This window comes from Sinohyriopsis cumingii, chromosome 2 (assembly GCF_028554795.1).
Source record: "Sinohyriopsis cumingii isolate HCF-2022 chromosome 2, ASM2855479v2, whole genome shotgun sequence".
Taxonomy (NCBI): domain Eukaryota; kingdom Metazoa; phylum Mollusca; class Bivalvia; order Unionida; family Unionidae; genus Sinohyriopsis; species Sinohyriopsis cumingii.
Window position 1 is genome coordinate 91,859,003 of NC_142962.1, and position 22,856 is coordinate 91,881,858.

General features: G+C 35.1%; 1 protein-coding gene across 2 annotated transcripts in view; it reads right to left on the reverse strand.

The window, feature by feature from the left end:
* The window catches only part of LOC149805368 (unhealthy ribosome biogenesis protein 2 homolog), a 153,359-nt gene that overhangs the window by 26,047 nt on the left and 104,456 nt on the right, over positions 1-22,856 (reverse strand). The window contains exons 19-26 of one of the 2 annotated variants that reach the window (XM_089949746.1): positions 20,285-20,393; positions 18,825-19,103; positions 15,178-15,294; positions 11,426-11,503; positions 9,646-9,927; positions 5,921-6,505; positions 3,077-3,202; positions 2,510-2,629 (exon numbers count right to left, since the gene is read on the reverse strand). In XM_089949746.1, coding sequence (XP_089805872.1) covers positions 2,510-2,629; positions 3,077-3,202; positions 5,921-6,505; positions 9,646-9,927; positions 11,426-11,503; positions 15,178-15,294; positions 18,825-19,103; positions 20,285-20,393 — 1,696 coding nt within the window. Of the gene's footprint in view, positions 1-2,509; positions 2,630-3,076; positions 3,203-5,920; positions 6,506-9,645; positions 9,928-11,425; positions 11,504-15,177; positions 15,295-18,824; positions 19,104-20,284; positions 20,397-22,856 lie in introns of both variants that reach the window. The other variant, XM_089949737.1, reaches the window with a different exon arrangement.

The window sequence follows — 22,856 nt, forward strand, 5'->3', positions numbered from 1 at the left end:
CATGCCAATAGGACTTTTTGTTCAGGAAGAGTAGTAACAAGATTTTCAAGATGGTTGCTGTGGTGGCCATATTTGACATCAGACTGGCACCATTTTCATACAGTACCAGCGAGACATTGTAAGAATTCATGTGAAAAGCACATGTCACCATGACTTTCATTCAAAAGGAGTAGTAATGGCATGATTTTCAAGAGGGCTGACATACTGCATCTTGGATGAATATAATTTTCATGTGAAAGCAACATGCCAACATGACAATCCATTCAGCAGAAGAAGCAATAACAGCCAAAATGGATGTTGGAGCAGCACATTTCATGGCACTGCTCCAATTAGTTTAGGAACAACAAGACCTCAGTATCAATATGTGTGTAACTTTTCATAGCACTGCCCCAATTAGTTTAGGACAAACTAGACCTTGGGTTGAATATGTGTAACATTTCATGGCACTAGTCCAATTAGTTTAGGACAAACTAGACCTTGGGTTGAATATGTGTAACATTTCATGGCACTAGTCCAATTAGTTTAGGACAAACTAGACCTTGGGTTGAATATGTGTAACATTTCATGGCACTAGTCCAATTAGTTTAGGACAAACTAGACCTTGGGTTGAATATGTGTAACATTTCATGGCACTAGTCCAATTAGTTTAGGACCAACTAAACCTTGGGATGAATGAGTGTGCAACGTTTCACGGCAGTGCACCAATTAGTTTAGAACTAACTAAATCTTGGGATGAATGTGTGTAACATTTCATGGCACTACAATTAGTTCAGAACCAACTAAACCTTGGGATGAATGTGTGTGTAACATTTCATGGCACTACAATTAGTTTGGAACCAACTAAACCTTGGGATGAATGTGTGTTAACATTTTATGGCACTGCCCCAATTAGTTTAGGACCAACTATACCTTGGGATGAATGTGTGTGTAACATTTCATGGCACTACAATTAGTTTAGAACCAACTAAACCTTGGGATGAATGTGTGTTAACATTTTATGGCACTGCCCCAATTAGTTTAGGACCAACTAAACCTTGGGATGAATGTGTGTTAACATTTTATGGCACTGCCCCAATTAGTTTAGGACCAACTATACCTTGGGATGAATGTGTGTGTAACATTTCAAGGCACTGCCCCAATTAGTTTAGGACCAACTAAACCTTGGGATGAATGTGTGTGTAACATTTCATGGCACTGCCCCAATTAGTTTAGGACCAACTATACCTTGGGATGAATGTGTGTGTAACATTTCAAGGCACTGCCCCAATTAGTTTAGGACCAACTATACCTTGGGATGAATGTGTGTGTAACATTTCAAGGCACTGCCCCAATTAGTTTAGGACCAACTAAACCTTGGGATGAATGTGTGTGTAACATTTCAAGGCACTGCACCAATTAGTTTAGGACCAACTATACCTTGGGATGAATGAGTGGGTTAACATTTCAAGGCACTGCACCAATTAGTTTAGGACCAACTATACCTTGGGATGAATGAGTGTGTTAACATTTCATGACAATATTCCAATTAGTTTAGGACCAACTATACCTTGGGATGAATGTGTGTATAACATTTCAAGGCACTGCCCCAATTAGTTTAGGACCAACTAAACCTTGGGATGAATGTGTGTGTAACATTTCATGGCACTGCCCCAATTAGTTTAGGACCAACTATACCTTGGGATGAATGTGTGTGTAACATTTCATGGCACTGCCCCAATTAGTTTAGGACCAACTATACCTTGGGATGAATGTGTGTGTAACATTTCAAGGCACTGCCCCAATTAGATTAGGACCAACTATACCTTGGGATGAATGTGTGTGTAACATTTCAAGGCACTGCCCCAATTAGTTTAGGACCAACTATACCTTGGGATGAATCTGTGTATAACATTTCAAGGCACTGTCCCAATTAGTTTAGGACCAACTATACCTTGGGATGAATGAGCGGGTTAACATTTCAAGGCACTGCCCCCAATTAGTTTAGGACCAACTATACCTTGGGATGAATCTGTGTATAACATTTCAAGGCACTGCCCCAATTAGTTTAGGACCAACTATACCTTGGGATGAATGAGCGGGTTAACATTTCAAGGCACTGCCCCCAATTAGTTTAGGATCAACTATACCTTGGGATGAATCTGTGTATAACATTTCAAGGCACTGCCCCAATTAGTTTAGGACCAACTATACCTTGGGATGAATGAGCGGGTTAACATTTCAAGGCACTGCCCCCAATTAGTTTAGGATCAACTATACCTTGGGATGAATGTGTGTATAACATTTCAAGGCACTGCCCCAATTAGTTTAGGACCAACTATACCTTCGGATGAATGTGTGTGTAACATTTCATGGCACTGACAAGTAATAAAACAACTCATGGTAACAGACAGATGGATGACAAATTAATAACCATCCTGGTCTATGACCACTAGAGGTTAAAAAGAAAAAAACCTCCAGAATACATGTCATAAAATATTTAGTAGTGTTATTGTATGCAGGGAATACATACAGGTCCCAGCTTAAGAGTTTTTGCTTGAGTCTGCAGAATGGGGATGGATATGTCTATGACTAGGCTCTCTTCTGTCATGTCAACCAGCTGCTGCAACACATGCTGCAAGTTCATCATCATCTGTAGAACAAAACAATCCATTATCATACAATACAGGTATAAGGGTGCCAAAATTACAATTTCTCAAGTGCTTCATTTATATAAATCACATTCCGATTCTGTGTAAAGCTTCTTGGTGTAATTTCATCTAGCAAAATTATTTAATGTAAAGCTCTAGTGGTAAAAGTCATGGGCAAGGCCAGGGGTACAAAGTTCAAACACTTTAAAAATTATGAAACCTAACAAAAGAGAACAGTTATGAAAATATACATGTACAATCAAGGTTTCATTCTGATTCATAACAATAAAGGAAATGCACATGTCATATACAAGTTGAATAAATTTACAATCTTGAAATTGCGAGAATGTCAAAACTGCAACAATTCAAAATTACAAAACAATTAGGGAAAAGTCTTATTTCTCAAAGTGACATGCTTGAATTTTTTTAAATTGTCTGATTACACCTACATCATGTGTTGTGCAGACCACCACTTCACTTTGTTCCTCATTTAAGTCATAACTCAAGACATGCTGCCAAACAAAGATGGCTGTCTTTATGGCTTGCCACTGCTTTCCATCTGATCTCCTTGACTTCTGCAAAAAAAGACCACAAATATCACGCCATTCTGCCCAAGTTATTACTATATACTAGATTCTAAGTTGAGTCCAACTGCAAACAACACAGACCCTGATTAACTATCAAATAATGCTCAAAGCAGATCAGGGTCTATGTTTGTTGTACTGCATAATGGACCAGCAAATTTGGGTCTGTGCAGTTTGGAGCTGGATTTGACTAAAAAGCAAGTAGAGATGGTAACACATTTTAATACATATTTAAGTACTGAAACATGGACTTTCATATTACAGGATTTTGTAAATACAAAGCTCAGTTTGATTTCATTTCATTCGTCAATCTAAAGTATTCATTCTCTTCTAATTAAATTTCAATAATGTATCATTCAGTCTCAAACATCTCAAAATATTCTTCATTTTCAAATGTACTGAAGAAAATATGTATTATCCATTGTCATCTTCTACTAATCAGTAGCTAAACATGCAGTATCCAGGACAAGCAGACAGGACCAATCTTTGAAGTAAACAGAGACCTCCATCCCATTCATAGTTATCTCATAGTTGGCTGGGTCATGTGCAGATAGGACCACTCATTACAGTAAACAAAGAAAGAATTCCATCCATTCATAATTATCTCATTGTTGACTTGGTCATATACAGATTGAACAATTCTTTAAAGTAAATAAAGACAAAATTCCGTCCATTCAGTTATCCCATTGTTGACTGGGTCATCTGCAGATAGGACCACTCTTCAAAGTAAATACAGACTTTCTATCCCATCTGTAGTTATCTCAATGTTGGCTAAGTCATATACAGATAGGACATCTCTTCAAAGTTAATAATGAGAGATCTCCATCCCATTCAAAGTTATCTCCATGTTCAGAGACTTCCATCCCATTCAAAGTTAACAATGAGAGATCTCCATCCCATTCAAAGTTATCTCCATGTTCAGAGACTTCCAACCCATTCACAGTATTCATACTTATCTCAGTGTTGGCTAGGACAGGACCAAGTAAGTAGTAAAGTGGAACCTGTCATAAAAGACTATCCAGGAAATTCAGCCGCTGGTTACTCAGTCTCTAATATGACAAATTGTCAGACACATGACTTTATTTGTCAACCTTGCTTGCAGCCTTTTCTGGTCTCCTCAACTATTTTTGTTTGATAAGAGAAAAATCAATTGCTCTATTGCTGAAATAGTTCCCTTGCAACCTTTCTGAACATCAAAGCGGCACAAATAAATTTTTCAAAGACTGTTATTATTGGATGATTCATATCATGTATCATTCTATTATTGGATGATTCATATCATGTATCATTCTATTACTGGAGGAATCATATCTATCATTCTATTATTGGATAATTCATATCATGTATCATTCTATTATTGGATGATTCATATCACGTATCATTCTATTACTGGATGATTCATATCATGTATCATTCTAGTACTGGATGACTCCTATTATGTATCATTCTATTACTGGAGGAATCATATCATCTATAATTCTATTAATGGATGATTCATATCATGTATCATTCTATTACTGGAGGAATCATATATATCATTCTATTCTTGGATAATTCATATCATGTATCATTCTAGTACTGGATGATTCCTATCATGTATCATTCTATTACTGGAGGAATCATATCATCTATCATTCTATTATTGGATAATTCATATCATCTATCATTCTACTACTGGATAATTCATATCATGTATACTTATATTACTGAAATGGTTCATATAATTTATCATTCTATTATTGAATGGTTCATATAATTTATCATTCTATTACTGGAGGATTCCTATCATGAATCATTCTGTTACTGGACAATTCATATCATGTTTCATTCTATTATTGCCATTTACTAGTTACAGTAGCATCTATGAGTGAGTACCCCAATTTAAAAGTGCCTTCCCTGGGTCCCATGTATATTTTATTGGAACAGCCCATACTTATTTTGTGTTGTTGGTCAGTTTTTTTTCTCCATGATTACATGTATAATTGAATTTTGACCTTGTCCAAAATTAAGTTTATGTTGTGCTTGACCAGTAACATTTGTTTTTGGACAAGAGTACATAGCTAGTACAGTGAGGCTGTTTTGATATTCCTCTCCACTGTGTAAATTTGTCATAAGACTTAGTCTCTGGACCTGTGACAGTTGGAACAGTACTGTCTTTACCCACCATGGGTATTCATTTATTGCTAGGCAATGACCTAGCTATGAGTGTGGATTAAGTATCGAGATTATTATTAATGTAAACATCTTTATTTTAATCGGAGTCTAGGACACTGGAATTCCCCCATGGAATAACCTAGGCCACTACAGGCACATCAACACATTCGAGTTGAAGCATTGTTGGAACACCACTGGAATTCAGTTAGAACTTTATTCATTAGGACTGGTGAACTTTTTTGGAATATTTGAAATTGAATTCACAATACCTACAGTTCCTTTTAATATTTTTTGAATTTTGCAAAACTTAATGGTTTTTCCTTATTTCTGTTACTTAGTTTAAGACCATAGAGTTGTAACACATCACACAGCTATTGTTGTGCTGATGTACCATTAAGCATTAATACATATATTAATACATTAATATATAAATACATATTTTAGAATTTTTTTAAAAAGCTATAGATTTTTGCACATGTGCTATTAAGGATATCAGTTAGTATTAAGATAACAAGGGCACAGTTTATTCAACTAAAATAATGGGTACACACTTACAATATCTGATATTAACTTGTGAAGCACTTGGAATAGTTGCTGAGGATGTAATGCCATCAGGGCAGTGGCCATTACTCCTCGAGTTCTTAGCAAGACCAGTTGGCCAATACTGGTTCTAAACTTCCCAGCGACCACTAGCTGCCTGTAAACAGTTTTCCACCAACTAGAATGGCAGGAACCAGAATTAATGCTCCTTTGATGCTGGTCTAATGATGATGATGTTGATGTATTATTTCCAATTTGTCTCCCTTCCAAACAAGGCAAAGATTCATCCATTTCAGAACTGTTCCTTTTTCCACTGAGAATTTTTTCTACAAAATCAACAGATGATGTATTCTGCCATCTGCTTGGTTCTGAAGAATTTCTCTGTTTCCCATAAGCACCATCTTGAATGTTATCATCCAAATTGGACTGTGTTGAATCCAATGAGACGTGTTCTAGCAAAGCCGTAAAGAACAGCAATAATGCTTCCAGTAATGTCTGAATAACCTCCTCTGTGACTAAAGCAGTCAGCAATTTTAAGTCTGTGAATACAATCTCCAGGAAGTTCAATGATGTTAGCATCAATCTACCATGGCTTTCTACCTACAAGTACATCAATATAGGTGTAATCAATATTATTTACTTGTATATATCAAGCATTTTATGTGTCAATTATGGCAATTTTGATTAGAGTATCCTGCATTTGTTTTCTGACACAGTTTTTTGATACCATCACATGCCATTCTACACCTTGTGTTGAAAACTTCCAGATAATACCAGATAGAATATCAAATACAATAGCCAGATAACATCAGGTAATAGCATACCAAATAATATATTCAGATAATATCATGTGATAGTACATCAAATAATATAGTCAGATAACATCATGTGGTAGTACACTAAATAACATAGATAACATCATGTGATATTACACTAAATAATTTAGTCGGATAACATCATGTGACTGATCTTTTAGGATATATATATATATATATATATATATATATATATATATATATATATATATATATATATATATATATATATATATGTGCAGAAACAGAGATGAGCACATTTTCTTATAAAGAAAGCCATCAAGGCTGAAACATGTAAGCAGCAATCCTAGACGACTGTTCAGTAGCACCTGACAAGCTTAACATTTCTTCTTGATGCTTCAGTTAAAAATGGCAGTTCAGATTTTGGTATGACTTTCCTCTGTTGTGGTTTTCTACCACATATACACACTAATAAGTCAGGTCCAACTGCAAACAACATAGACCCTGATCTGCACTGTACTGCAAACAACATGGACCCTGATCTGCATTGTACTGCAAACAACATAGACCCTGATCTGCACTGTACTGCAAACAACATAGACCCTGCTCTGCATTGTACTGTACATTGTGTGCTGTTTGTTCAAATGCTTATTCCTAACAAACTCATGGACTCAGATCTGTTATCAAGCAACAGCAGATATGGGTCTATATAGTTTGCAGTTCATTCAAATTATACACGAGTATATGCAGTATTTGATTTTGGATTCCTTTATCTCCCCATTTATCTTGATACACAGCTGTATGATGATTCCATATTTATTTTGTTTGTTTTCTGATGACTGAAAATAATTGTTTTTGGCTGTCCAAAAACATCAAGAATAGTTCATTTAGTGCTTGAAAACAAATGAACAAAATAACTAGGCCCAAGCCTTGTGCAAACAAATCCATGTAAGACTACCCCTCAAGTTATGCATTTGTGTAATCACACTTGCCAAGTTTCGTTTAATTTATTTTGGTCAAGAAGAAAATGATAGCATATTAGACAGCATAAGCAAAAGTCAACATTTTAATTTCACACCATTATATATTATTAATGAGAATCTGTCCACATAAAACTCTGGTCTCAGAATTTGCCACTGAGAACAAAATGAAATTAATAGACATGATCAAACAAATCTAGGCCATTAGGGTATTTTCTGTGCAAATTTCTTTCAATGCTGTTAACTGCACCTCTGAGGAAAAAAGTTTCAAGTTTTTATATCTTCATTTATTTGTGATGACACATCAGCATCATTTGTCCAATACTGAAAGACCCCTCTGTCCAATCTTGAAAGGCCCATATGTTCAATACTGAAAGGCCACTATGTCCAATATTGAAAGGCCTCTATGTCCAATATTTAAAGGCCCCTATCTCCAATATTGAATGTCCTCTATGCCAGTAACAGTGGCTATTTTTAATGGAGTGGCATCATTTCTACAAATGTGAAAGGCACTCAAGCTAGTACACTTTGTCAAATTCTGTTCAGCACTTTTTAGAAGTTTTTCAACGTTTTTGGAGCAGCAGCTATATTTGATGGCAGATGGGTATCTCTAATATATATATACTAAAGTCATTCATGCCAGGATGCTTTCTGTCAACTTTGTTTGAATTTTCTGCTGAGTGGTCTTTGAGAAGAAGTTGCTTAAATGTTTTTCCATATTTAGCAATGGTGGCCATATTTGACGTCAAATCAACATCATTTGAACAATCTGAAAGGTGTTCATTCTAATAAGCTTTCTGTAAAATTTGGTCATATTCTGCTGAGTGGATTTTTTGAAGAATATTTACAGGTATCCTTTTTTAGTAATAGTAGCAATACTGAATAATGGATCAGGATAAACTGAAAAATGCCAAAGACCTTGGTACCAGAATACTGCATGTAAAACCAACTGCATCAAATCTGGTCTAGGTCTGTGATACAAAACTAATGTTATAATTTGGAAACCAGTTTTCTTCTGTCAGTCTGTGACCCTGCCTTTGCTAGAGCCCAAATCAATAAGATTCGTCACTACCTCAAGTACAAGCAAATTCACACAATTTGGCTGAAGTGTGCCATGTATACCTAATTATACTGTGCACTGACCATGACATTTTGAGCATGGAATAAATAGGGTAATTAATTACCACAAATGCAAGCCATCCACAAATTTTGGTAACTTCAGATGATGGAGAACTCAAGTTACTGTGTGGAACCCATTTTTCATCTATCACTCAGAGACCTTCACTGGTCACCTTTAACCATAAAATTGATAGAGTTTTTCCTTACCCCCTAAGTGGATGCCATCCATAAAGTTTGGGAACCATAAATGGTGAAGAACTAATGTTTGTATACATGAGCCACTTTTCTTCTTCCCGTTAATGATCCTGACTTTTTACCAATTTACCTTTAAATTGATCGAGTTCTTCCTTATCCCAGGTGCCAAGTATGCATATTGTTTGGTAACTATAGATGTACAGAACTTTAGTTTTTCTGTGAAACCATTTTGCTTTTTTCAGTCATAGTGACCCCGACAAGTAAGCCTTGCATCCAAAAGCAAGTCTTAGTCAGGTGCAAGCCAGATACAAAGTGTTTAACTGTATATGGTGACAATTCAAATTATTGTGCAAAAACAAAATAGTAAAGAGACATACATATGGATGGCTGAATAACATCATAATATAATGCACTCTGCCATAAAGTTCACATATAAAAATAATAAAATCCTTTAAGTAAAAAAATCAAATTAATTTTTGATATAATGCTACACAATAAAAATATCCAAGACCGTCTCAATATGAACATCATCACTGGACATGTCCCAGGTCAAAACATGTCTCCATTAGTTGCCTCTTATGATATGCGGAAGGACATATCATGGCCTATTCTACATCCAAGAGGCCGCAGAACTGACGACACACACAACGACATATTTGTATCAACTTACCTCACTGTTGCTAAGTACACTGAGGCACCACTGTAATACAGTGTGAAAATTCCTTGACACCTCTTCATCCAAACTCATTTTATTTTTCTTGGCTGTGAAGCAGGAATATGATAATACAGTGGTATAGCATTTTGAAAGCATATGGTTTTTAGCTATGTTGTCATGAAATGCTAGTGCTTTTTCTTTCCCTGTTATTCTCCTGTTCAGTGCTAAAATGAAGGACTTCATGTAATTCATGCCAGCAAGAAGCACTTCCTCTCTCATGTAATCTCTTCTTAAAGCCTAGAAAAATTATTAAAAGCAGTTATTCAAAATGTCACTCATGGCTAAAGGTCTTTCCAATAATAATGCTTAATCAAATTTTCTTATATATAAATCTTGTAGTTCAACCAAAAAGTTTTGTTAAAATATATTAGTACAACACTGTGAAATAGTTTGTAAAATTGGGACACCTTGGCCATTATGGTTATGTTGCATGTACATTTTTGTATTTTTGGAGATTCATTAATTAGAGTGCCTGGTATATGAAGAATACTGTCGACAAGCAGTCAGTTTTTAAATGCACCTGGTAAGAAGATATAAACATCGATCTGTCTGTGAAATAACCAGTCTACTGGATCAATCTAATCCACTAAGCATCTGGTTTGATTAAACATATATGTTTATGTAACACATTCAAAAGATCCATACTGCAACTTCCAAATATTCTGTTCAGAACTCAGAAAATTTAACTCATGACCAGTTCTGTTATGACTCAATTATGTTATAGTTTCTGTTGTCAAGTGGTGGCATGAAATTTCTTGGGCTTTTCAAGACTTTCATCAGTATTTGCAAAATTCAAGAAATTTTCACAGCTGGATTTTTTTTCTTCATTTCTCCAGATTTCCTAGCTGTGAGGGAACCCTGGCCATCTCACCACTATCTGTGTAGGTTTGAGTCTTGGGATTGGCTCAGCCAATGTGGGTATGGGAGAAAGCTTGATAGTAGTTTCCTAGGGGTTGGTGGTTCTTACTGAGCTTTTCCTGGGTTCTTCCTCCACCAGTAATACTAGCCACCATGTACAGCCTATCATATGCTGATAAATGGCATTAAATTCAAGACAATAACACACATGAATGTGACCACTAGCTCTTACGCAGACAGGATTTACATACATTTTAACAACACTTTTAGACAATTTGATATTAAAGACTAATTAATGTGAAATACAATGCAGGTCAACTTTTTATAGACTTTAATAATACAAAGAGCATTATGGCAAGTTGGAAATAAATAACACAGCTGTTACATGATTAGGTTCTCACAGAAATGACATATTTTTCATGACTGAATACTAGATGGCATATCACAATTATGGCGATTACAGTGAAATTGAATTGAAAGATAAAAACTGAAACACAAATTTCGACTGACAAGATGTATTTTAGTGGTGTTTATTTCTTAAAGTATTGATACCTGTAGTGACAAATGACATTTTAATTTATCATTACTGTTGTCATATATTAGTGTACTGAGAAAAAAAAAATTCTCCAAGAAAATATGATTTCTTATCAAAACTTGTACATTTCAAGTGAGGGTATAATCAAGTGGGGGTATCATAAAAGTAAGGTTTTCTTTAATTTGGAAAAAATGATTTTTGTAAATGTCAGTGGAAACAAATTGCCAGAACAGTGAAAACTTTACAGGCTTTGTCCTTGATCACATTCCAAATGTTGTGACCTTCAATTATTTTTAAAAGAAACCTGTAATTTCATGGATAGGATGCATTTCTATGCTGTACCTTTGTAAACTCTTCTGCAAAACAGGCTGCTATAAGCTGTCCTGTGTCTCCAGTGTCTTTCTCTTCAGTCAGCCAATCCTTTACATAGAAGTAATAAGGAGAAATGACTCTTGTGCAGATTCATCATGTAAATGAAATATTCCTAATTTAGATAATCTCATCAAAACTGCACATAGAAAATCACAACTGTAATTAGGTTTCTCAATAAAATAAAAAAATACAGTATATACTCACTTATAAGACAAGTTCAAATGCAAACTGCACAGACCCATATCCACCATCACATAATGTGCTAGCAGATATGGGTCCGTGCAGTTTGTGAGAAGTAGTCAGTAAAACAAAGAACATCTATTTGATCTTCAGTCACATCATGATATAGCAGATCAGGATCTTTGTTCTTAGCAGTTTTACTAATCTTATAAGTGAGCATATATGGTATTTATGTTTCATCACTTATTTAGAGTGATAAACTGGGAGTCTGTAAAACTGGGACCAACAATAGTTATTTCTCGCACTATCACACTAGTCTGAATTGGAGCAATGAACAGACACAACAAATGGTTTATATTTTTATGCTAGAAACTGAAGCGTCCCATTTCTGAGGATATTTTGATAATATATTTTGTATATACACATTATGTTATGAATCAGGATAATGCAAATAAAATGTGACATACAAATTCTTTCTTCATGTATGTTTACCCTAAATGATTAATATTATCCCAGATGAACCATACACATGCTTTGTCTTTCTTAACCTAATTTTGCTGTTAATTTTTCCCTTTGAATTCAGACACATAATGATCTGACAAATATTAGACGTTGAATTAAGACGCACTGATCTGTGACAAAATTATTGAATATTTTAAATCTGTGTGCAATTTTTCTATGGAATTACATGCATTATGGATGAATTGCAAGCCACGATGGCACAATAGTAAATGGTGTTGATACCCTATTCATGATATACATTAGACATGAATAAAAGTATATGTGCCAATGTGTTGTTCTCTGAAAAAAAGTAAAATCCTGTAAAACCCATCATTAACGCGAGAATGCTATTAACATGATCCAATTTTTTGGACCCCAACTGTCATGTGTGTGTATATATATATATATATATATATATATATATATATATATATATATATATATATATATATATATATATATATATATATATTCATTCTGATTCATTATATTTTTGCTTACTTCAAACATTAGTGCTTACAAAAACCTTGGTACAAGCTGTGGAGGCTAGAGTACTTGGTCAAACTTTACTATCATGGGTAGGCAGCCATGTGACTATGTTAGCAACTGAAATCATCCCCAACCAAACAGTAAGTGATCTGATTACTGAACTTGTCATGTCCCCCATGCCCTAGCATATAAGTGATCTGATTAATGAACTTATCAAGACCCCATGCCCTAGCATGTAAGTGATCTGATTACTGAACTTGTCATGTCCCCATGCCCTAGCACTGAAGTGATCTGATTAATGAACTTGTCATGTCCCCATGCCCTAGCATGTAAGTGATCTGATTAATGAACTTGTCATGTCCCCATGCCCTAGCATGTAAGTGATCTGATTCATGAACTTGTTAAGTCCCCATGCCCTAGCATTGAAGTGATCTGATCAATGAGCTAGTCAAGTCCCTGTGCACTAGCATGTCAGTGATCTGATTAGTGAACTTGTCAAGTCCCCATGTCCTAGGATGTAAGTGATCTGATTCATGAACTTGTCAAGTCCCCATGCCCTAACATATAAGTGATCTGATTAATGAGCTAGTCAAGTCCCCATGCCCTAGCATGTCAGTGATCTGATTAATGAACTTGTCAAGTTCCCATACCCTAGCATGTAAGTGATCTGATTAGTGAACTTGTCAAGTTCCCATGCCCTAGCATGTAAGTGATCTGATCAATGAACATGTAAAATTCAAAGAGTAAATACCAATATCCTGCTAAATCCTGGCCCAAAGATTACAAATAATTCTCACACTGAAACCCTGCTAACATTCTAATATCTTACTGTTCAGTGATTTGAAATTGATGTTAGAAAATCTGATGTCAGAAGTTTGAGTTTATTATGAGAACTGTTTGAAATCTCAAGGTCTGAAATGAAAGTACTCATACCATTGTGATGGATGATGAAAGTTATGAAAACTTGGTGATCCCTGCAGATTATGTGACATGATCCATATCACTGTGATGGCTGATGAGTCAGGCAAACCTCATGATCCCTACAGTTTGTGTGACATGATAAATACCATTGTGATTAGTGACAATCATGAAAACTTGGTGATCATTCAGATGGTCCTGGCTTTTAAAAAGCTGTCGCCAAAAAAATCGCCAACCTCAATATTTTGTCGCCAATTTTCAAAAAGTGTCGCCAGAACAAGTAGTGTACATTTTTCCAAGGGTTAATTTAGTCTATTAACGTAACAGGCAATGAAAATTACAAAAGATGGGTTACTTAATTCTTTACTTACAACAAGCATTAACAAAATGTTACAAAGTGTTACATGAAGATCCGTCGCAATTTTAGGGCTGCCCACTTGTTGAATGCAGTTTCAAAGTCTAATTTTTCACATCTGTACGTGCTGATTCTCATGAAATTCTCGAGAGACGAGATGCAGAGTTTATTTCTGATGTCAGTTTTTATGAGGTTCATCTTACTGAATCTACGTTCACAGTCCACAGCACTGACAGGTGACACCAGTAGTCTATCAGCAGCCCCCCCCCCCCCCGGCTAGCTTCACAAAGCTTGTAGTGAATTGCTTCCTAAATCCCAAGAATGATCACTGAATGCTGTATAAATTTTCTCGACAAACAAAATATGATCTCCATTCCCACGAATGAAACTTACACGAGTCAACACCTGGCAATATTGGACCGTATATATAAGCATAAATTCACACCCAATTTAGAGATTCTTTCACTCTTGTATTTTGAGAAATAAATAATTATTATTAATTATGCAAAACTGGTTGTTTTTTTTGTGCTATTTCTTGTTTCGGAGTTTAAGTCTCAGCAGCCGTAACACTGATTGATGGCCAAAGGAAAAGAACAATGAGTAAAATGCTGCACTGGCGACAGACATAATTGTGATTGAGATTTTTCCATTTGCTTTGTATTTATACACAGTAGTCGGTACTTCAAAGGTTATCGGTTTTCTATGAAGGTTCAGCAAAACTATTGTACTGGTATATGTAAAAAAAAAAAAAAAAAAAAAAAAAAAAAAACAACAGAAGATTTAGCCATTCAATTAATTGTATCTGTTCTATTCACGTCTTCAGAAGTCGGTCAGTTGTAGGTATAGTGCGGTAGCAAGATTGACTGTATCGCAGCATACAGTACTCAGCCCAGATGTCAGCATAAGCAGATTATGATGTAACAATGCACTGTAAAGATGGGGTTGTCAATACGAACAAAGGATTGTGTAACAGATTGATTCCAATGCATTGCTTAGTCAAGTTTGTGGCTTCCTTTCGTTCTCCCTTTTAATTTATCCAGTCCAAATCTATGATTGTATGTACAAATTAAATAACCAAAAAGTCTGTCGCCAAAAAAATCGCCAGATGGGATATTTTTGTCGCCAATAAGGAAAAAAAATCGCAATTTGCGACATTGGCGAAGCCCAGGACGATCCCTGTCATTACAGACTGTGGTGCATGACACATACAATTGTGATTACTGATGATAGTGTCATGAAAACTTGGTGTTCCCTACAGATTGTGTGACATGATACATACCATTGTGATGGTTGATGACAGAGTCGTAAAAACTTGCTGATCCCTACAGATTGTGTGACATGATACCTCTAACAGCAGCTGAATTCTGGAACTGAGGTCAAAGTTTCCCTGGACAGTCTGTAAAATTTCAAGCTTTAAAATTATCAAAGTGCATTTCCAAAACTTCCTGTCATTAACATCCCTGAAAAACCCATGCATTTCCCATTGACTGGCTCAAAGCATTTGAGAAGACTTTACAAGAAAATCTGTTGTTTGCTCCTAAAATTTTAAGGGATTTTGAGTCAGAATAAATAATTATGGTGCTTAATAGCACACATGAAAAATTTATATTTATTAATGCAACTCACTCATATATTTTTGTTGCAGACGGCATGTGTGCTATGATGTCTGGTACTCTGTTTCAGAAGTTTATCCATAACAAATGTCTTTCAAACAGAGAACCAGTATAGGAATACCAAAACATGCTCAGATCAACCAGCAGCAAATAAGGAAGGACAGGCACGTTTATTTCAAAGCAGATCATATTTTTACAAAATGTAAACATGCAAAAATTATTGAATAAGTGACGATTCAACTAACATGAATAAAAATATGAACCAAGTCTATCCCAAAACTTAAGGTACACTTAAAAATCCTTGGCTACATCTTCAAATATATTACCAGATGATAATATGTAAAGAGAATAGGTAAGAAGCAGACAGGGCTATATCCCTTCGCCCTGAAGATGACACTGGTTCCAGTCACCTAACATATGTACAGCAACTTTAATTCTAATGAGATACAGGCTAGGGCAGGCACATTTCAAGGGACATTTGTACCCAAATTTTGTCCACTTAGACTCTTCATGTATGTGTCTGCAATTCTTGCTCCAGTGTATGTTGAAGAAGTAAGATACACAAAAGTCATTTGGCTGACACACATTCATAGAGCCAATCAGATGCAGCAGTATGAATGTTGCTAGGTTTGGATTCTGGTCCTGTTTTCACTCAATAAAGGACATCCCATCCAAACACTGCTCTTTCTATTCAAAGGTAAAATGAAAAACTGGTGGGCCTTGTTCCGATTCAGAGGATAGCCTGAGTTCTAGACAAGACATTAATTAATTCAATACTTTACTCCTTGGTTAGGATCATTTAAAAATGAAAATAATTCAACAGTGTATTTTGTGAACTCAACAAAACACAAAACTTGTGCTACAAGACTGTGTTTTAATGATAAAGATGTTAATCATGCCTTGTAGAATGCACTAAATGGCTCTATGATCAAGTCTAGTTAAGGGTGTGTTTGATTATATTGTTCCATTTAAGTAAGTTTTCTCTGAAAGATCAATTACTATCATTTCAAATGACACAGAACATCTAACTTGAACTGAATCGATTATACATATTGATTGAACATGCCTTCACACAACATGGACTCTGCTTGCACCAATACAAAGGCATTTTGAGTTGAATTCTGTATAAAGTCTGCAAATACACTGCTGATCCAGAGTTCCTGATGTTACCCTCCCAGTATTAATTGAACTATTTCACAAAATTTGTAATTTTGACTTGACTCATAATGTATCCATACAGGGTTCAAAAATTGGTCAAAATTAGGGAAAATTATAAGGGTTGGTATCTCTGGAACAATTGTACACATTTTTTTTATACTAATAATTATTTCTATTTACACGTCTTTATTTACTTAAACTAACTTAAAATTCTGTGTTTAATTAAAATTACTTAGAATTTCATTGAGGCTCATTATATCAACTGCTGATCTGAAGGTTCCATTCCAGAGTTTTGCATTTGTTCACGGGGATAAAAAAAATTCAAGAAATGGTATCCCTGATTTTCCCCTAGGGTAAGTTTAAAGATGAGTCCCTTGAAGGAACTGATTCTCTACTACACAATAAGAATTTCCAGGAATTCAAGATAAGACCATCTTCCTTTTAACAGCTGAGTGTTGAAACCATCTCTGATATTCTTCAGCAATAGAAAGATTTTCAAATTAACTGTTGTAGTGGACATACTGGATGTCTGATTGGCACTATTTTCATTCAGCATATAGAGTAGGCATCATTAGATGTATTTTGGTGAAAACCCCATTTTATAATGATCATCCTTTTCAGGGGAGTAGTGACAATAAGATTTTCATGACATCCGTCAAGGCAGCAATATCGGATATATGACTAGTACCATTTTCTACAGGACCACCTAGGTATCATATGAAGTGTATTGGTGAAAACCCCAGATGACAATATTTTTAAGACAGTTAACATGTTGGCCATAAGGGTAAGTCATTTTCATTCTGGACCAAGTAGACACCATAAGAACTCTTCCAATGAAAATCCTAAGTCAAAATGACTTTCCCTTTAATAGGAGGATATGAAAAAATATTTCAAGGTGGCCACATATTAGATATCAGAGCAGCACTGTTTTCATTTAAGATCAACAAAACATTAAAAGAAGTCTTTCAGTGAAAACCCCATGATGATCTGACCATTCATTCAGAAGAAGTGGTGATAACAAGATCTTTAAGCTGGCCACTGTGGCAGGCGGAAGTCAGATTGGCACAATTTAGGACCAATTAGACATCATAAAAAGTCTTTCATTGAAAACCTCATTTTGATATGACCATATGTCCATAACAAGTAGCGATAACAAAATTTCCAAGATGTCACTGTCAGGATGTCACATTGACACCATTTTCATTTTAAACCAACTGGATATCATAAGAAGTCTTTGATGAAAATCCCACGTAATGTAACTTTCTTTTTAGGAGTTGCACTAAGATAATTTTCAATGAGGCTGCCTTGACAGATATATGAACCTTTGGACTGGAACCATTTATTTTTAAGACCAATTAGATATCATAAGAAATCTTTCAGTGAAAACCCCATGATGATATGACCATCCATTCAGAAGGAGTGGCAATAACAAGATTTTCAAGTGGACCTCGGATCATCACCATTCTCATTCCAGACAAATTAGACATAATAATAAGTCATTTAGCAAAAACCCCATTCAGGAGGAATAGCAATAAGTTTTCAAGAAAGCATCTGTGGTGGCAATATTGGATTTGTGAGCACCACCATTTTCATCTAGGACCAATTATACCATCAATGAATGTAAAGTTTCATCACAGTCCTGTAGGAGGTGTATCAATAACAAACTTGTGCTACTGGATGGATGGACAACAAGCAAGCAGCCATTCCATAAACTCCACTTGTCATGTCTATGAGCAGTTAAAATAAAAAGCAAAAATTGTCCTTAATTGATATCTGAATGATGAGAATGATTTGGGAATACACAGCTCAGATCTACTTCTGGAGAGCTTTTCATAGAAGATTGCTAGCTATGCATCACTTTTTTTGCAACACAAAACTAATGTTATGGTTCAGAAACCATCATTCTTCTTTCTGTCCTTTGACCTTTTGACCCCCAAATCAATGAGATTCTTCCTTTTTTTCCAAATACAAAATACCCACAAGGTTTGGTGAAGGTATGTACTGTAGAACTGAATTATTGTGGAAAAGGAAAAGTTACCAGACAGACAAATTCATGGCATAATATGGTGGACATCTAAAAATCATTTGACATACCAATAAAATATAGAAACCTTCTGGATACCATCCTGATATGACTGAAAAGAGCTATACTTACATGCTTGCTTAAAAGCCGATGGATTTGGGTGAGAAAAAACCTTGGACTGATGACATGGAAAACTGGTATATTGTCACTTGCATCAATCAATAAAGTCAGTACATCCCACAGGCCAGAAAGAACTGTTTGCAGATGGTTAAGTCTGGTTCCATCCTGTTCAGAGTGGGAATCCTTTCCAGTATCAAGGCCAAGGCAGAAGTTAAGGAGTGTGCAAATGGCCAACACACATCTAAACTTGACTGCTGATGACAGGTGTTCTAAAGGGAGGTTTCTTATGGTCTACAAAATGGTTAGAAAAAGAGGTATCATTAAGAATGACCTTCTTTAATGTATAGTGCTTTATGTCTGCAGTATATAAACTTTGATCTATTCCATAATGAATAAGTAATAGACCTTTTCCTAATGTATGTGAGCAGGATACGGAATCGAATATGACAGGATCAGATTTGTGCTTGTCAGAAGGTATGCTAAGTTCCCTAGTACAAATGTTACTTTCCAAATATCAGATTTCCCCGTCTTGTATGCATAATATTTTGTGCAGACATCATTGCATAATATGAATCTTTGGTGTACAATTTACACATTATAATATGTGCACCTATGACATCAAACCCATGATAATTGTCTCCAGAAGGTGGCAGATAGTTTTTGGTACATAATGTCTTATTATTTGATAAATTTTTTTCTTCATTAATTTTACATTGTCAGAATCATGCAGTATTTTCCATATTTTTTCATACTGCATGACAGGTGTCTAAAAATAGTTTAGTATATTAGGAACCATACTGTAAGCAATGTATGCTCATGTAAGTACATGCTCAAGCTTTTTGTTGATGTGATTTGTTTGTGGATGAACTAAACAAGCTGTTTCGCCTTTCTGAATGTAGAGATAATAAAGTTAATGATGTGGACGAGTTAACTGAGTCACAAATTAAAATTTCAAACAAGCAAATGAATTAACATGATATTTGCAATATCAACAACAAACATGAGAGAGACAATAATTGAAAATACCATTCTGATAATTTAAACAGTTAGTTAGACATATTTGTAAGTTTTCGCAAACAGAATGGTTCAGACTATGACCAGTGCTCTCTAGGGTCAATACAAATAGCAAATAAAAGCATACTGAGGACAATTTGGCAAAACCAAAACCACTGCTAGATATATGTGCTTTAAAGTATATTTATGATTTCATCTCTGACCAGGAACCCATGATCATAGAGATTTGGGTATCAAACTGATCAGAGATATTGGCACCAAACCTTAACCACATGCAAAGTTTGATCACACCAAATGTATAGGTAATTTGTTGTAAGAAGTAAGTATCAACAGACGGACTAAAAATGCCAGACAACAGTCCCTTTCATAATGTACTTGTATCCTGGGGCTCGTAAAACTAAATAATTTAAGGCAGTAAATGTTCAAATATTCTCAATGATATGAGGTGGGGCACTCACCTGCACAAAAACAAGACCTGCCTCTGTTACAGGCAAATAAATAGTTCCCTGCAAGGAATCATGTATCTGTTCCATCAGGTTGGCCATTGGTTTGAAGTGCTCTATCATACTGCTGGGATGAAGCAAAACAACAGATCAAATGAGTTTTTTTAATCTCACTATATAATTTTCTAAGGAAACTAAATCTCCATTTGTAAAACATGTATTCCCAAATAAAATGTCCCCAATGCATACCAAGAAGTCCAATATCTCGAATGAAATTTTAAAATTCAATAATGGCATGAAAATGTTACAGAAAGACTCAGGACATAGACTTCCACCACAACAATTTAACAAGAGGTCCAAGCAGGCTTCATATTGCTCACCTCACTTACATAACTTATAAGTTGACAATTTCATGAAGCATCCTTACAGTACTTTATAAACACAACATATGTTAGTTATCTCCCAACTTTATGTTAGGTAAATTTTACCTATATCTCTTTCTAAAGATAAAGGCATAATTAATATGCACTGTCTCTTGCTCATAATCAAAGCCAATCAAGATCTTGATAATATAAACCTAATTACTTATTGGATGAGAAATACAGGCTCAAGATCATGTGAGGCGGTAACAAGGTCAGGCCATCAGATGCATGACATCTCATTAATATGCACAGATCTCACTTACTACAGAACCTGTATACAACAATGATAAAATAAGTTTATTTACAAAGGTGGAGCAAAATCTGTTTGGGATTTGGTCTCTAGAGTTCTAATAAGCTTATTAGCTTAGCTAATTAGATACAAGATTTTCTCATAATATTTAATAAAATCATTTTGATGCAAGCAGTTCATTTTGCTTTGATCTTTCCATGCAGTGTCTTTCATGGACTTAGCATAGAGGTTGTAGTTGCTGTTCACATCATGGATTGTAGAGGGTGATTTAAGTTTTATTGCGATCATTGGAAAGTCACAGTGAAATAATTATGTAACAGTGGTCATCGTCAACACTGCATGCAATGCTACAACAGGCTGGTATACAGAAGACAGTGCAGTATACTCTTTTAAAGATGTACACAAGTCTTTTTATTATTCAATGAATAGCCCACTAAAATTAATTAACATACATATACTGCTTGAGATAAAGGGTACATCTAAGCAAAGATTTCAATGAAATTTTAGGTGCTTCCCAAAAGCACTCACCATATACTTGCTATGGATAAGAGGACCCTAGGAAGCACGTGTTTAGACTTACCTATTACAGATTAGAGGAACCAAGGAAGCACATGTGTTTAGACTTACCTATTACAGATTAGAGGATCCAAGGAAGCACATGTGTTTAGACTTACCTATTACAGATTAGAGGACTCTAGGATGAACACATGTTTAAACTTACCTACTACAGATTTGAGCACTCTAGGAAGAACACATGTTTAGACTTACTTATTACAGATTAGAGGACTCTAGGAAGCACATGTGTTTGGACTTACCTATTACAGATTACAGGACTCTAGGAAGAACACATGTTTACACTTATCCATTACAGATTAGAGGACCCTAGGAAGCACGTGTTTAGACTTACCTATTACCATGGTTTCCACACTTTTCTAAATGTAAATTTCCAGGTCTTTTCCAGGTTTTATCAGGATGAAATTAATTTTTTCAAGGTTAACATATGACCATTACTGAATGGAATTAAAGAACATTTTGGATTAAAAAACATGCATTTTCCGAATCTGGAGATGTTTCTCTTTCAAGACTCTCCAAAACATATACATCAGAAAAGAACTGATCATGTACAAAACCAAAAAATGAGCCACATGTAACAAATCTGACTATGTTCCTATAAATTGGCATTTAAAGCCATTTCAGTGTACAGGTTACAAATTCTAACTTTACTTTACTGACCTGCATTATGTTGCTATGTGGAAACAACATACTGAGCATACATTATTTTGTTTCCTTTCAAACCTTTAATTCTAAAGAATTCTAGAGCAATATATATGCATGTTATACAAAGTAAACATTTCCTATCACAGTATGAAAAAAACCCCAATAAATGCAAAGTATTAGAATCTTATCTTGTAACGAAAAAAGTTTATTCCTGAATTTATGTGTGCCAATAAAATCTCAAATAAGATTTTTCAACCAACCTAAACTCCTAAAATGATCTGGTTAAAAATTCCATCATTTAAAGACATTTACAAAAGGGTTGATTTAAATTTTGACAAAAGACCTTCAAAATAATATACTGTTGTATAAACAAGGGCTGAATTTTGTGTAAAATCAACTTGTCTTTTGTAGTTCAATAAACCAGTCCCCAAACCTGTATTGATACATGGGCTCTTATCGTTTCTTAATATATAATAAAAGGGACGACAATTTCCCATTTCTCCTGCAGTCCATTTAAGATCTGAAACCAATGCTTCAAGCTACAAGTCACTGTGTAATAATTTTGCACCAAAGATCAGCTCAGAGATTCAACATTTGTCTAATCCGGGTTTCCTCCAAATATTCCAACCCCATTTTTCACATATGCACATTTAGGATGGAGTGTGGGTTAAGAACAATTACATATAAAAAATTTGGA